Source organism: Gekko japonicus, unplaced genomic scaffold, assembly GCF_001447785.1.
Source record: "Gekko japonicus isolate JY-2015 unplaced genomic scaffold, Gekko_japonicus_V1.1 scaffold734, whole genome shotgun sequence".
In the NCBI taxonomy this organism is placed as follows: Eukaryota; Metazoa; Chordata; class Lepidosauria; order Squamata; family Gekkonidae; genus Gekko; species Gekko japonicus.
The window spans coordinates 93026-107274 of NW_015174295.1; the positions used below are offsets into that span (position 1 = coordinate 93026).

The 14249-nt window shown below is 47.1% G+C and overlaps 2 protein-coding genes across 2 annotated transcripts in view; one reads left to right on the forward strand and one right to left on the reverse strand.

The window, feature by feature from the left end:
* The window catches only part of DIS3L (DIS3 like exosome 3'-5' exoribonuclease), an 87162-nt gene extending 82315 nt beyond the window's left edge, over nucleotides 1-4847 (forward strand). The window contains exons 15-17 of the mRNA XM_015424067.1: nucleotides 2055-2200; nucleotides 3472-3646; nucleotides 3765-4847. Coding sequence (XP_015279553.1) covers nucleotides 2055-2200; nucleotides 3472-3646; nucleotides 3765-4073 — 630 coding nt within the window. The 3' untranslated portion in view covers nucleotides 4074-4847. The remainder of the gene's footprint in view (nucleotides 1-2054; nucleotides 2201-3471; nucleotides 3647-3764) is intronic.
* A 1069-nt stretch (nucleotides 4848-5916) lies between these two features.
* TIPIN (TIMELESS interacting protein) overlaps nucleotides 5917-14249 on the reverse strand; it is a 51049-nt gene continuing 42716 nt past the window's right edge. Inside the window, exons 8-10 of the mRNA XM_015424079.1 lie at nucleotides 13882-13945; nucleotides 11015-11224; nucleotides 5917-6430 (exon numbers count right to left, since the gene is read on the reverse strand). Of these exons, the coding sequence (XP_015279565.1) occupies nucleotides 6285-6430; nucleotides 11015-11224; nucleotides 13882-13945 (420 nt within the window). The 3' untranslated portion in view covers nucleotides 5917-6284. The remainder of the gene's footprint in view (nucleotides 6431-11014; nucleotides 11225-13881; nucleotides 13946-14249) is intronic.

Genomic DNA, 14249 nt, shown 5'->3' on the forward strand with positions numbered 1-14249 from the left:
CCTACCTCACAGGGTGTCTGTTGTGGGGAAGGGGAAGGAGATCGTAAGCCGCTCTGAGACTCCTTTGGATAGCGAAGGGCGGGGTATAAATCCGATCCTCCTCATTCGTGGGTTCCTTGATAGTTTACTTGGAAAACAGACAGGCTCTGTCTCCGAAAAGGGGGCGGCAGCTCTTAAATGAGAATACCAATTAAGAATTAGAAAAGACAAACCAAAATGAAGGCTGAAGAACTCTGAATGGTGCCTTAAAGGGTTTTTTTATTGTTAATGATGCTCTTACGATTTTCTTTAAACAGTTAAAAAATGGTTTTAAAGATAAATAATATAGCTTGATCGACTATGTTCAATATAATCATAGCATTTTAGACTAACACTGATACAAGCGGTTGTAATGATCTCCTATACTTGGGTTTTTAGTTTGGTTTTCTTTCCTTTCTCCCATAGATGTAGTTTCCCCCTCCCTGTCTTCTGTTGTAGTTTATAGAAAAATGCAATAAAAAATCCCTTCCGAGGGCTTAAAAAAAGGGGGGGGTCTAACCAGCCTACTGAGGCAACTTCCCACAAGTCTTTGTGCTAAAGTGGGACTGGAGAGTTTCCCAGGTTGGGCCCCTTTGTTCTTAATGAAAGATCAGAGAGCCACCCTAGCTTATTGTGCTTGGCTTCCAGAGCTGAAACATCAAGTCCGCAGTGGTATTGATTTCAATACCATTTAGAGTATTTGCACATCTGTTTTTGATTCTAAAAACCCAGCATGCTTCATCGCTTGCCAGGAAGGAAAATATACAAAACAGTTCGGCCATCTTGGACACTAGGTGGAAAGGACTGAGAAGCGTGGAGTGGCAGCCACTCGAGATTGTTTTCCTAATTTTCAGAGTGTACTGGTGTAGCTTCCCCAGAAAGCACGGGCGGGGGTCCAGCAAGGCAGGTTACAGGCAAGGTTGCAGAGAGTGGCCAAAGTCCAGTCCAAAAGTCAGGGGTTCCAGAGAGCAGGTTTACCAAAGCCCAGTCTAGGGTCGAGGAGTTCCTTCCAGGCAGCAAGCAATGCTCCCTCTAAGCTGTGGATTCTTGTGAGCAAAAATTCTACTTTGTGAGCTGCTGGCATTAAAGCTGTGAGTGAGTGATTTGGCTACTGCATAAATTAGTTTGCTCTGCCGCCCTCCTTCCTGAGCTGAGGCAAAAATGTGTGAGATGGAGGCAATGTTCCCTCTAAGCTACGGAGTCCTGTGAGCAAAAAGTTCCACTTTGTGAGCTACTGGCATTAAAGTTGTGAGCAAGTGATCTGGCTGCTGCATAAATTAGTTTGCTCTGGAGCCCTCCTTCCTGAGCTAAAGCAAAAATGTGTGAGCCAGAGGCTAAAAAACTGTGAGCTGGCTCACGCTAACTCAGCTTAGAGGGAACACTGGACGGAGGCTAAAAAACTGTGAGCTAGCTCACACTAACTCAGCTTAGAGGGAACACTGGCAGCAAGTCCAAGTCCAGTGCAAGGTCAGGGCTTCCAGAAAAGCCGGTTGTGAGGTCCAGTAGCAGCAAGTTTGGTGGCTCAGCAGCAAAGTGTACTTGTTGCATCCACAAACTGCTGCTTCTCCCAGCTGAATTTATAGCGAAGTCTTAACTAGCTAAACTCCCAGCCAATTCCTTGGCAGTCATCCTGAAACTATTAATTCGTCTCTTCAGTTGACAGCTGACGACGGGCCATGAGTCTTGCACTTCTCCTTTCTTGCAATTCTTAAGTGACTGACAGTGTCGGTGCTGCAAGGGTGTGGGTGAGCCAGGTGGGCTGGGAGTGGCTGCTGAAGACTTGTTTACTGCTTCAGAGCTACAAGGTGTTGACTCGGTTTCATCTGTAGGCTGTGACTCCTGATCCGCCAGTAATTTGATCTCTCGTTGGTCTCCTTCTGGCTTAGAGCCGCTATTCAATTACCGGCTCAGGGCTAGCAGGTAGCTCTTCATCTGAGAAATCTGAGCCATCACTCAGCACAGACCGACTTGCGACACTGAGGCTGAGGTCCTGGAACAAACTGCATGCTCTAACCTAAACGGCTTTCTTTGCATAGGCTGCCCAGCATGCCCAGAAACAGTCGACAGAGCTTTTCCAGTGCATGTACTTCAAAGACAAGGACCCGGAAAGAGATGAGCACTGCACCGCCAATGGGGTTATCTACTCGATAAGGACAAATGGGGTGCTCGTCTTCGTGCCCAGGTAAGTCGGCTGGCGCTTGTGGCCGGTGTCGGAAGCCACAGCTTCTGGGCTGACCTCCGCTAGGGTTAGAGAACAGTGGTGATGCACTTGGGCTTAATCCCTTTCCTGATCCAAGAGTTGGTTTTCACCCCGCGGATACATTCTTCTTTAGAAAAGGACGCCCAGCCTTCGTTTGTGTAGTGTTAGCTTGCGAGAAGTTGTCGCTTCATACTTTTATAGCACCATCGAGACCAACCAGGGAGAGTCAAATCTCCCTTCATCAGTGGCTGACAAAGGATGCTTTGACTCTTGAGAGCTTAGACTCAGAAAATCAGGTCGGTCTCTTAAGATGCTACCAGACTCGAATCTTGCTGCCAGTTGGGTGTGGTTAGGAGCGTGGACTCTTAATCCGGGAGAACCGGGTTTGATTCCCCACTCCTGCACTTGCAGCTGCTGGTGTGACCTTGGGTCAGTCACAAGTTCTCTCAGAGCTGTTCTCTCAGGAGCAGCCCCCGAAAGAGCTCTCTTAGTCCCACCTACCTCACAGGGTGTCTGTTGTGGGAAGGGGAACGGAAAGGAGATTGTGAGATGCTCTGAGACGTGAAGGGCGAGGTATAAATCCAGCCTCCTCTTACTGCAGACCGAGTTGGCCACCCTTTTTGTAGTTGACTCATTCATCAATATAACTAAAGGGCACAGCAATCAAACTACATCAATTTACAAAAAATTGCTGCAACAGTTCAAACATTCACAGATTGAGGACAATAATGTATTGGCATTTCCATGTTGTTTTAATCTAGAATTCCTTTTTTCAACAGGTCAGGACATCAAGTCACTGAAGTGCTTACGAACTTCCTCGAGTGTCAATGTTCGTTTCGAGGCAGTCTTTATCAAAATTCTGTCCACTAAAAGGAACTATTTGTAACTTGGGAGCTATTCTTAGCCATTCAGAATGTGTCAACTTCGTAAATATTGGATTACTTTGTGAAAGAATTACAACTAAACAGAATTTTGATAAAGACTGCCTCGAAACGAACATTGACACTCGAGGAAGTTCGTAAGCACTTCAGTGACTTGATGTCCTGACCTGTTGAAAAAAGGAATTCTAGATTAAAACAACATGGAAATGCCAATACATTATTGTCCTCAATCTGTGAATGTTTGAACTGTTGCAGCAATTTTTTGTAAATTGATGTAGTTTACTCATTCATCGCCTGAGAGGCACCGAGTCCCCTTATTCTGGGATATACAAAAAACAAAGGCTTTTCCCCCTGAGTATCTTTCTGCCACAGGTACGGAATAAAAGGCGCTGCCTATCTGAAGAACAAGGAAGGTTTGGTCCTGTCATGCCAAAGCGACAAGAGCTGCAGTTGGAAACCGGGGTCTCTCCAGCGTTTCCACGATCACATTATCACCGTTCCCACAGCTGGAGAGCCTGTTGCCCTGAAACTCTTTGACCATGTGACTGTAAGTTACAGATCCCTCTGTGAAATGTTGTTGTGATTTTTGGGGTGTTTTTTTCCCTAAATGGAGGCAAAAAAGAAGTGCCTTCCTCTCTCATCCTCTTCCCTCCCCCGCCCCCCAGGTACAAATATCTGTACAGAGTTCTCGGTGCCATGCCGTCACTATCCGGCTTCAGATCACAAGCTGCCAGCCTTACAAAACGTCGGAAATGGAGCTGGCTCACAGTCACCCCGTCTCCAAAACGGATTTGGTAAAGGAAGTAACCAAGACCGCAGAGGAAGCTCAGCTGGCGCAGGACAAGGCCCAAGCAAAGCCCCTGGAGGAAGAGTATGAACAGTACCGCCAGTCGAAGGGCGTGAGCCTCTACTGCTTGCTGGAGGAAATCAAGGATCTGGCTTTGCTGGATGTATCTGCAGACAGCGGAGCGTGAAGTGTCTTATCCACAGTTGTTTCATAGGGCCCTCCGACAGGCTTTTTGAGTTAGAAATGACAGTATGCGTGGATATTTTCTGTAAAAACATTTTAGGTAGACCGTGCTTAACTGGACCCTGTATAATCATTCACCATTGACAAGGACAAAATTTTAAGGTTTTGTTTTTAGCAGTTTATTATAACTGTACTCTAGAAATTGACTACAGGAACCGTTAACTACTTTTAAAGTAACTCAGGGAACCTATTTCAGCCACTGATGGTGGTGTCATTCCACAAGCTTGAGCCATTCTTAAAAACGTGCCATTCTATCACACCAGACTATTTATAAACCTGCGTCTGTTTTACTGAACTGTTAAAAACTAATTAAAACAGTTTAGATCCGACATTGAGTATTCAAGTTGCTTTTGGTCTCCATAATGGGTTTGTTTGCAGGTGCTGAATTAGATTAAACAGGAGTCTTGGCAAGCTTTGAAAAATCACTTTAAAGTGAAAAGATAAACTGACATTTGGACCTTTTTTCAGCATCTGAATTCCGGTGGCACGGCTGAAAAAGGAGGGCATAAAGAAAGGTTTGTTGTTTGGATCAACTCACTCTTCACTTGTGAAACATCTTCTGTTTCCTTAGACTGAACACTGTATTGCAAAATTCCTCACAGGAGTTCCAAGACATCCTTCTCTGCTAGGGAGGGGGCACCACAGTTTGTTGTGCGACAGCCAGGGTTAAAAGCTCTGGGAACTCGTGGGCTCTGAATGAAATTGCTGAGCGGTCGGGTTAGAACGGATAAAAGGAAGTACTTCTTCACCCAAAGAACAGTTTAACACGTGGAATTTACTGCCACTGGAGGTGGTGGCGGCTACAAGCATGGGCAGCTTCAAGAGGGAATTGGATAAACATATGGAGCCAGAAGTCCATCAGTGACTTATAGCCACAAGGTATAGATAGGAACTCTCGGTCTGGGGCAAGGGATGCTGTGTGCTTGGGGGGGGGGCGGCAACAGTGGGAGGGCTTCTAGTGCCCTGGCCCCACTGCTGGACCTCCTGAGGGCACCTGGTATTTTTGACCACTGTGTGACACAGAGTGTTGGACTGGATGGGCCTTTGGCCTGATCCAACATTGGCATCTCTTATGTTCTTATAGGAACTCTCAGTCTGGGGCAAGGGATGCTCTGTATTCTTGGTGCTTGGGGGGCAACAGTGGGAGGGGCTTCTAGTGCCCTGGCCCCACTGCTGGACCTCCTGACGGCCCCTGGTATTTTTGGCCACTGTGTGACGCAGAGTGTTGGACTGGATGGGCCATTGGCCTGATCCAACACTGGCTTCTCTTATGTTCTTATGGTGAGAAAATAGATAATATGCAAGTAGATGTCTGTCTACCAGCTTCCGATATTCCAAGAGGTAGTCTGACCTTATCAGGTCTCAGAAGCTAGGTGGGATCAGCCCGATTAGTACTTGGATGGGGGACCACCAAGGAAGTCCAGGGTTGCTACGCAGAGGCAGGCCGTGGCAAACCACCGCTATTCATCTGTCGCTTACAGCAACCCTGTAAGTCAGCTGGAATTGATGGCCCTTTCCAGCACCACTTACTTTTCCCAGTATCTCTTCCTCATGCACACATTTCAGGCTGGCTCAGTCCTTGAAATTTTAGCCCTTGGCTGGTGACTCCAGACCTAATGCCCGCCCCATTTGAAAGGCAATTTCTCTGAACCGTTAACCTCTCCCCACACTTGCATCTGGCACTGCATAATAGTTTTCCTTTCAGAAGGTTATTTTCAAGGTTTATTACAATCACTAGTACTAAACAAGAACAGTGCAATACAGATTTCTCACCATGTGAAAGCTTTTTTTTTTTTTAAAAAAGACATCATACGGGTTCCGTTCCAAGGCGGTGTGGTCAGCATTATCGTGACCATGTTGCTTTCTAGCTGAGAGAAATCAGGGTGGTTACTTTCACCCTGCCAGTTCCAAGCTACGGCCCTAGAACTGTAAAAACCCCACAGTTCCTAAAAGCCAGGTAGGCAAGAGACCAGATGGCGCCGCAATTCAGAATCTGTTCTCTCACTCAAAGGCCAGTAAAACGGCCCAACAGGAGCATCCGAAGTCGATCCAGTAAGAACTCCGTGCGAAAACAGCAAGGAATGCAGGACTTTGCTACCACTCCTTCAAAGTGAGACGGGTCTTTCGGTCCCTTAAAATCCCAAACAGTTGAAGGTCATTTATCATCCTCTTCGTGTCCACCTTGCATCTCGTTCTCAGTAGCTTGAAAAGGCAAGCCTTCTGCTTCCACCGCAGTCAGGTCCTCCTGTTCCTGAGTGGGAACGTCGTCACAGTCTTCATTTGGCTGGACCACAGGCAGCTCTGTTAAAAACAAAAGATATCGATGGTACAATAAGAAGCCTAGTAACACTCTAAAGGTTTAAGATTTTATTCCGACATAAGCTTTTTTTGTGAACTAGAGTCCACTTGATCAGAAACAACGCAGCAGCTCCTCATTAGACAGACATTTATACAGGAGCTCTGCAAAGTCCCTATTGTTGCATTAATTCCCTTTCTCTGTGACTTAATTGCTTTCCAGGCCAGTCAATAACTTTAATTCTGGGAGAAGAAAGAGCAAAGCAATCAATTCTTTAAAGCTGAAGAAAGGCAAACAGTTTTCACTGAGGCAGGAGTCAAAACTGCCAAGTTAACAGACATTTAAGTAGGACAAATTAAAAGATTGGGGGGGGGGGGAACACGTTTGCGTTAAAAGCCACCATAATCTTCCAAGAAGTGTTTCTCCTAATATGAAGAAAAAGAGATTGGATTTATACCCCGCCCTTCACTACCCGATGGAGTCACAAAACGGCTTAAAATCTCCTTTCCCTTCCCCTCCCCACAACAGACACCCTGTGAGGGAAGTGGGGCTGAGAGAGCTCTCTCGGGAACTGCTCCTGAGAGAATAGCTCTGAAAGATCTTGTGATTGACTCAAGGTCACACCAGCAGCTGCATGTGGAGGAGTGGGGAATCAAATCCGGTTCTCCAAGACTGGAGTCCGTGCTCCTAACCACTACACCAAACTGTCTCTCTATGATAGTTACGCATCTATTTTAATTATTAATGAATTATGCATTACTCTCTTAATTATTTAGGGTTAGAAGGGTTCGGCAGATCAGTCACCAAAAGCACAGAACTGAGCATTTTTAATTCAATTATGCTCCTCTCAGCTCTCTAAGTGGAGAGTTTCCTAACTCTGCTGAGAAGGCAGGGTGGAAACCTGCGTGTTTTGCTGCATCGTTTTTTTTGTTTAAAGAACGAAGAGATCTTTGAGCAGATTTCAGACCTGTGCTTAATAGAAGAGATTGGATTTATACCCCGCCCTTCACTACCCAAAGGAGTCTCAGAGCGGCTTACAAACTCCTTTCCCTTCCCCTCCCCACAACAGACGCCCTGGGAGGTAGGCGGGGCTGAGAGAGCTCTGACAGAAACTGCTCTTGAACACCTCTGACAGAACTGTGGCTTCCCCAAAGTCATACAACGATTGTGAGCTCGGAGTCGCCCATGGCTCTTCTTGAGCACCATCCCCCAAAATGGCACCTGCCCCAAGCTTCAGGAAAGTGGGCGTGGCCCTTGTGTGGCGGGGCTTGTGGCCGGCAGGTGGTTCCCACCTTGAAACGACTGCAGCTGAAGTAACATGTAAGCTGTGAGCCCAGGTCAGCTGCGGGCCTCGTGCTCAGGGTGGAAGTAAATGTGGCTCTTTGGGTTGGGGGTATCTGATTGAACGTGGCTCTTGTGAGCCACAGAGTGGGTACTACTGGCTTAAGTTTGGTGTAGTGGTTTAGTGTGTGGACTCTAACCTGGGAGAACCGGGTTTGATTCCCCACTCCTCCATTTGCAGCTGCTGGGTGACCTTGGGTCAGTCACAAGCTGTTCCTGAAAGAGCAGTTTGTGTCAGAGTTCTCTCAGCCCCACCTACCTCACAGGGTGCCTGTTGTGGGGAGGGGAAGGGAAAGGAGATGGTAAGCCGCTCTGAGACTCCCAAGTGAAGGGCGGGGTATAAACCCAATCTCCTCCTCTTCTTCTTCACAGAACACTGTTCCCATGTAGGAGTCCATAACTAACAATTACACATATTTTCTGGTCTTTTGCCTTGTCGCTAAGCTGCCTTGGGCTAAGAGGCTGCACCCTCTAGAAGTAGGGTTGCCAGCCTCCAGGTCAGGCCTGGAGATCCCCTACTTTTACGACTGATCCCCAGTTCCCCTGGAGGAAACGGCTGCTTTGAAGGGGAAACTCTGTGGCACGGTACCATGCTGAGGCCCCTCCCCTCCCCAAACGCCGCCCTCTCCCGGCTCCACACCCCCAAAGTCTCCAGGTGTTTTCCAACCCAGACCTGGCAACCCTACTTAGAAGAGCGGGAGGCCATTTGAAGACCACTCGTGACCAATGCTCCCTCTAAGCTGTGGAGTCTTGTGAGCAAAGATTCTACTTTGTGAGCTCCTGGCATTAAAGTGGTGAGCGAGCGATTTGGCTGCTGCATAAATTGGTTTGCGCTGGAGCCCTCCTTCCTGAGCTGAGACAAAAATGTGTACAGGATGGAGTGACATACATTCAACTCACACAAGTTTGTGATACAAGAATTATTGGTGGACTTTATTTGGCTAAACTGGAGGCCCATCTTATAGAATAATAACATACAATACAGAAGGAAACAACATCTGGCCTTCTCCTGTATATGTACATCTTATGTAAAAAAAATTTTGAATGTATGTCAAATTTGTAATTGGAATTGTGACCACTGAGGAAGGCCCTTTGAGGGGCCGAAACGCGTTTGGTTCAGTTGCACAGCACTAACCCATCTATGTATGAATGTTGAGAAGTTTTTTTATGTCTGAATGGTATATTTTTAATGAGTCTAAGTTTTAAAATGTGTACACCTGAATAAATTTTGCATTTTTATAATATTTTGAGTCAGCTTAACCACCTTTTCCCCCTTCCCCTCCTTTTTGTTAGCACAAAAATGTGTGAGCCAGAGGCTAAAAAACTGTGAGCTAGCTCACGCGAACTCAGCTTACAGGGAACACTCCTCGTGACAGGCCAGCAACCCATTTTTCTGTACTATCTTGCAGCTTTTCTCCCCGTACACATTTCCCCCCCTCAGAAAAGCTGCGATACCCAGTTACCTCAGCTGGACAAAACACTTCTGGGAAAGGAGTGTAAAGAGTGTTAAGTTCTTCATCCACACGCGCTTTTTGCTGTTTTAAATCAAACCTTTTATACAGGACTGGAACGGGACCACTTCCACACTGAGACATGTGGAACCGATGCCGTCACATCCAGCTTAACTCCAGGTCATTTTCGGGAGTACAGATTAGGGCAGTGGTGGCGAACCTATGGCACGGGTGCCAGAGGTGGCAGGCAGAGCCCTCTCTGTGGGCACGCGTGCCATTGCCCCAGCCAGGCCCAGACCATCATTAAAGTGTCGAATTCTCTGCCAAATAATTTTAAGTAAATGAAAGCATTTGGGATTGCTTTCCTTACTTTGTTTGGATCATCTTAAACTAATGTATGAGTTGTTTTTTCTAAAGTACAACCTCAGGATTCAGGTTAAACTGCCGTGTTGGCACTTTGCGATCAATAAGTGGGTTTTGGGTCGCAGTTTGGGCACTCGGTCTCTAAAAGGTTCGCCATCACTGGATTAGGGCTTCGACAGTCCCACTTTTTGAACATCCTTGCCGATCTCACCCTCAAGCAGAGACACCAATAGCAAGGAGTAATACAGGAGCAGAATTAACAGCACCAGAACTAAAGATTAAGCATGCGGCCTGACCGTTTAAAACTTTTAAAATGCACTTATCCCATGTATTGTATGGGGGCCTCGATGGCTCAGTAGTCAAGACACTGAACTGCAGACATGAAGGTCAATAGTTCGGCAGTTCGAGTCCCGAGTGCCACATGACAGAGTGAGCTCCCGTCTCTGGTCCCAGCTCCTGCCAACCGAGCAGTTCGAAAGCAAAAAACTGCAACTAGAGAACCAGGTACCGCTTCGGCGGGGAAGGTAACAGCGTTCTGTGTGCCTTGGCATCTACCCATGCCGGCCACATGACCACAGAAACGTCTTCGGACAGTGCTGGCTCTTCGGCTTAAAAACAGAAACGAGCACTGCACCCCTAGAGTCAGATTCGGCTGGCTTTTGAGCAAGGGAAACCTTTACCTATCCCATCTATTAGGACTGAAGATAGCTCATGATAACTCACAACCAGCAGACATGACAAGAAACAAATCATAAAGATGTCACAGTCTTCTCCCAATGAAGAAATTTGTATGTTGACTCAGGAGGGTGGGGCTGAGCCAGTGGTCTTACTGAGCCCTGGTTTTCTCCACCCACGGAAGTATGAATGGCTGAGTTGTAGGCCTTTTAAAGGTAAAGGTGTCCCTTGCTCGAAAGCCAGTCGAATCCGACTCTAGGGTTGCGGTGCTCATCTCCGTTTCAAAGCCGAAGAGCCAGTGCTGTCCGAAGACGTTTCCATGGTCACGTGGCCGGCATGACTAAACACCTGGAACGCTGTTCCCTTCCCACCGAAGTGGTACCTATTTATCTACTTGCAATGTCTTGTTCTCGAAATGCTAGGTTGGCAGGAGCTGGAACTAGAGACAGGAGCTCACTCCGTCATGCGGCACCCCTGGGTCTCGAACTGCTGAACTACCGACCTTCCACAGCCTGCAGTTCAGCGTCTTAACCACTTGAGCCACCGCAGCTCCTTTTACTCTAGTAGTAGTAGGCCTTTTACTCTAGTACAAATGTACCCTTTTATTGCAGTGCAAATATCTGCAGTCTAACCACAGCAAGAGTTTCGCCCCAAGCTACCAAAACAGCAGGATGACAGAAGTGCCAGGATTATTTCAGAACTGAAGTATACCGGAATGCTACCACAGACAGTCTCCCCCATTCATCCTCTGGAACTTACCATTTTCTTTGGGCGACTGGCTGTTAAGCTGCAGTTTTGCTTGCCTTCTTTCGAGTGCCATCCGTTTGTTCCTTTCAATTCTCTGCTGTTGCTCCTCGGTCAGAGTGGCAGTCGGGGATGAAACCACTTCTTCTCTCGCATTCTGGTGCTCCGAAAAAATATCCACTTCTTCGGTAGCTGTATTGAGTCCGTTGCTTCCACCATCATCACCTGCATGGGATGCACAAACTCTTTACTGGTACTGTCCAGCCAAAATGTGCACCTCAGGTGGGCTACAGTGAGAACCTGCTTAAAAAACAGCCATACCTCAAGACCAGTGTTCCCTCTAAGCTGGGTTAGTGTGAGCTAACTCACAGTTTTTTAGCCTCCGGCTCACACATTTTTTGTCTCCGCTCAGCAAGGGATGGCTCCAGAGCAAGCTGATTTATGTAGAAGCGGAATGGCTCGCTCACAACTTTCATGCCAGTCGCTCACAAAGTAGAATTTTTGCTCACAAGACTCCACAGCTTAGAGGGAGCGCTGCTCGGGACCTCTAAGCTTCACAGAGTTGTGAGCAAAAATTCTGCCTTGTGAGCGAAAGAATGTTAGCAGCATTAATGTTGTGAGCGAGTCTACGTTGGACTATCACGTAAATTAGTTTTTTTAGAATATTTCCATAACCTTGTAAGAATCTCAGAATGATTTCTTTTAAAACTATATTTAAACGATATTTTCAGAATAATTTAAAGATTATAGGAGAAAACTGAATCAAGTCAAATTTCACTACAGAAGATGATGTCCTCTATGGGGGTAGACCTGGCCTCTGGAGAACATGTCTACCCGTCCCAGTCCATTATATTGGTAGACCTGGCCTTGGACTGTCGCCCTGCGCTGAGCATTAGAAAACATACCAGCACTTTTTTTTTTGGGGGGGGGGACCTCTTTGCAGTCTACTTTGGGTTTTTTTTAATGAAATATGACAAATTTACAGGTCAAGTATAACAGAGGAGGAACAATCACTGTCAGAACCCTGCCTAACCTAACAGGAAATTGCTTAAATGTTATCAACCTGCCCAAACTACTTATTTATTCAAATATTTATATCCCACTTTTCCCTATGACTCAAGGCAGTTTACAAATCATCCTGAAAAGCATAATAGGGGGTGTGCAAAAAAAAATTGACCTATTTTTCCAGCGCTCTATTATAGCCAATGGGGGTCATTATAATCAATGGGCCCTTTAGGCTATAATGGAGAATCAATCTGGAGCTCGGGCGGGGGCCGTTTTTTGAGACAGGGGCACCAAATTTGCAGCATAGCTGCTGGTGTCTCTCCTCAAACCCCCCCCCCCCATTTCAGAAAGATCGGACCAGGGGGTCCAATTTTATGGGTCCCAGAAGAAGGGGCCCCCACCAGCGTTCCCTCTAAGCTGAGTTAGTGTGAGCTAGCTCACAGTTTTTTAGCCTCCGGCTCACACATTTTTGTCTTCATTCAGGAAGGAGGGCTCCAGAACAAACTAATTGATGCAGTAGCCAAATCGCTCGCTCTCAACTTTAATGCCGGTAGCTCACAAAGTAGAATTTTTACTCACAAAACTCCACAGCTTAGAGGGAACACTGGCCCCCACCCTTCACTGTGAGCTGGAAGCTGAAATCCCTGAGCAGCTAGCTAAAATGTTGTGCGCCAGCTCCCCCTAGCGCAACTTAGAGGTAACACTGCTCACTTCCTTGCTTAGAGCTAGCGGTCAATATCCAGTCATTTCGCATGATAGTAAAAATTTTCTGGAAATCTAGCTTCATATAAAGGTAGAAGTGTACATATAGCTACTAGACTCACAAATTAGGAAGCAATGTGAAGCAAAATCAGGAAGAGTATACGGCTCCCAGTAAAAACACTTAATCAATCTTTTCCTAAACGCGAATGGTTGAGTTATTCACGACTAATGTATGGAACCATCGCACAGAAAATCTGATAACTAGACAGATGCTGTCGGCAGGAACCATTTCTTTAATGTATGTAACTGCAGGGGGATGCACTGTACTGCTAAACAATGCACCCTATATTCATTGCAGCCACATTTATCTAGTTCTAACGTGTAGGTTCGGCAGAAAGGAAGGAAAAATAATCTCTTCCCTGTCAATAAAAGCTTTAAAACTCTGAAACATTTCTCCCATGGTGAGGAGCAGGCAAACTGAATTACCTCTGCATTCCACAGTCTAACCACATCTAATTGCAAACTCTGTGGGAGTCAACAAGGGAGTCTGTTTGATGGCTAAGGGTTTTTATTCAGGGGGCTGGGGAGGGGAAGGGAAGGTGGGCAGACATGCCTCCCCCCCTTTCCGCCTGAGCCTCTCCGCTTTTGCGGAGAAACTTGGGGAAGTGGGTTGCCTGCCCTTTGTCAGGGGGTGTGGCATATGCAAATAGGCTATGCAAATGAGCTCCTGCACCTCTTTTTCTACGAAACCACCCCCGGTTGTCCCTTCAGATTAAGGGCCATCAAGTCACAGTCGACTTACGGCGAGCCCTGGGGGCTTTCAAAGCAAGAGACGATCAGAGGTGGTTTTGCCTTCGCCTGCCTCTGTATAGCGACCCTGGGCCTCCTCGGCGGTCTCCCATCCAAATACTAACCGAGGCCGACCCTGCTTAGCTTCTGAGAACTGAGAAGCATGGGCTAGTCCAGGCTATTCAGGCTGATGTTTAAAAAAATCTGGCCTTGCACACCCCACAGGGATTCTAGCAAGGGGGGAAATGGGGACTAAGCAAGACTGCAGCACAAATGCAGCCATTCTTTCACAAGAGCTCATAAATGATCGAATATTAACAAGAGGAAAGGATCTAGTGCTGACACGAGCGACAGGCCAATTCTCAGAAAAAACAGCGGACACATGCCTTCGTTGCCTGGGAAGTCTTCGTGCAGAATGGGTAGGTCAAGTCGGATTCGCTTCAAGCACGTCTAGAAATGAGAAAAAACGTTTGGTTTGTTACTCGTCGGCAGGGGTCATTTCCTGCAGGAGCGCACAGGAGCGGAGCTCCGGCAGGAAAGAGCCCGGGGGGCGGGCACATGCAACAAGCCCCACCCCCTGCTCCCAGCAGCCCTCAGTCAGAGCAAGAAGCAGCCAGGTAAGTTGCAGAGGCCCCCCCCATCCAAAACAGTCCAGTGGCACCTTTAAGACCAAATTTTGTTCAGGTAAAAGCTCTCCCTCCTCTGTGAGGGCAGATCTGCACGTTCCCCCCCCCCCCCAAATCTCGCGCACGCC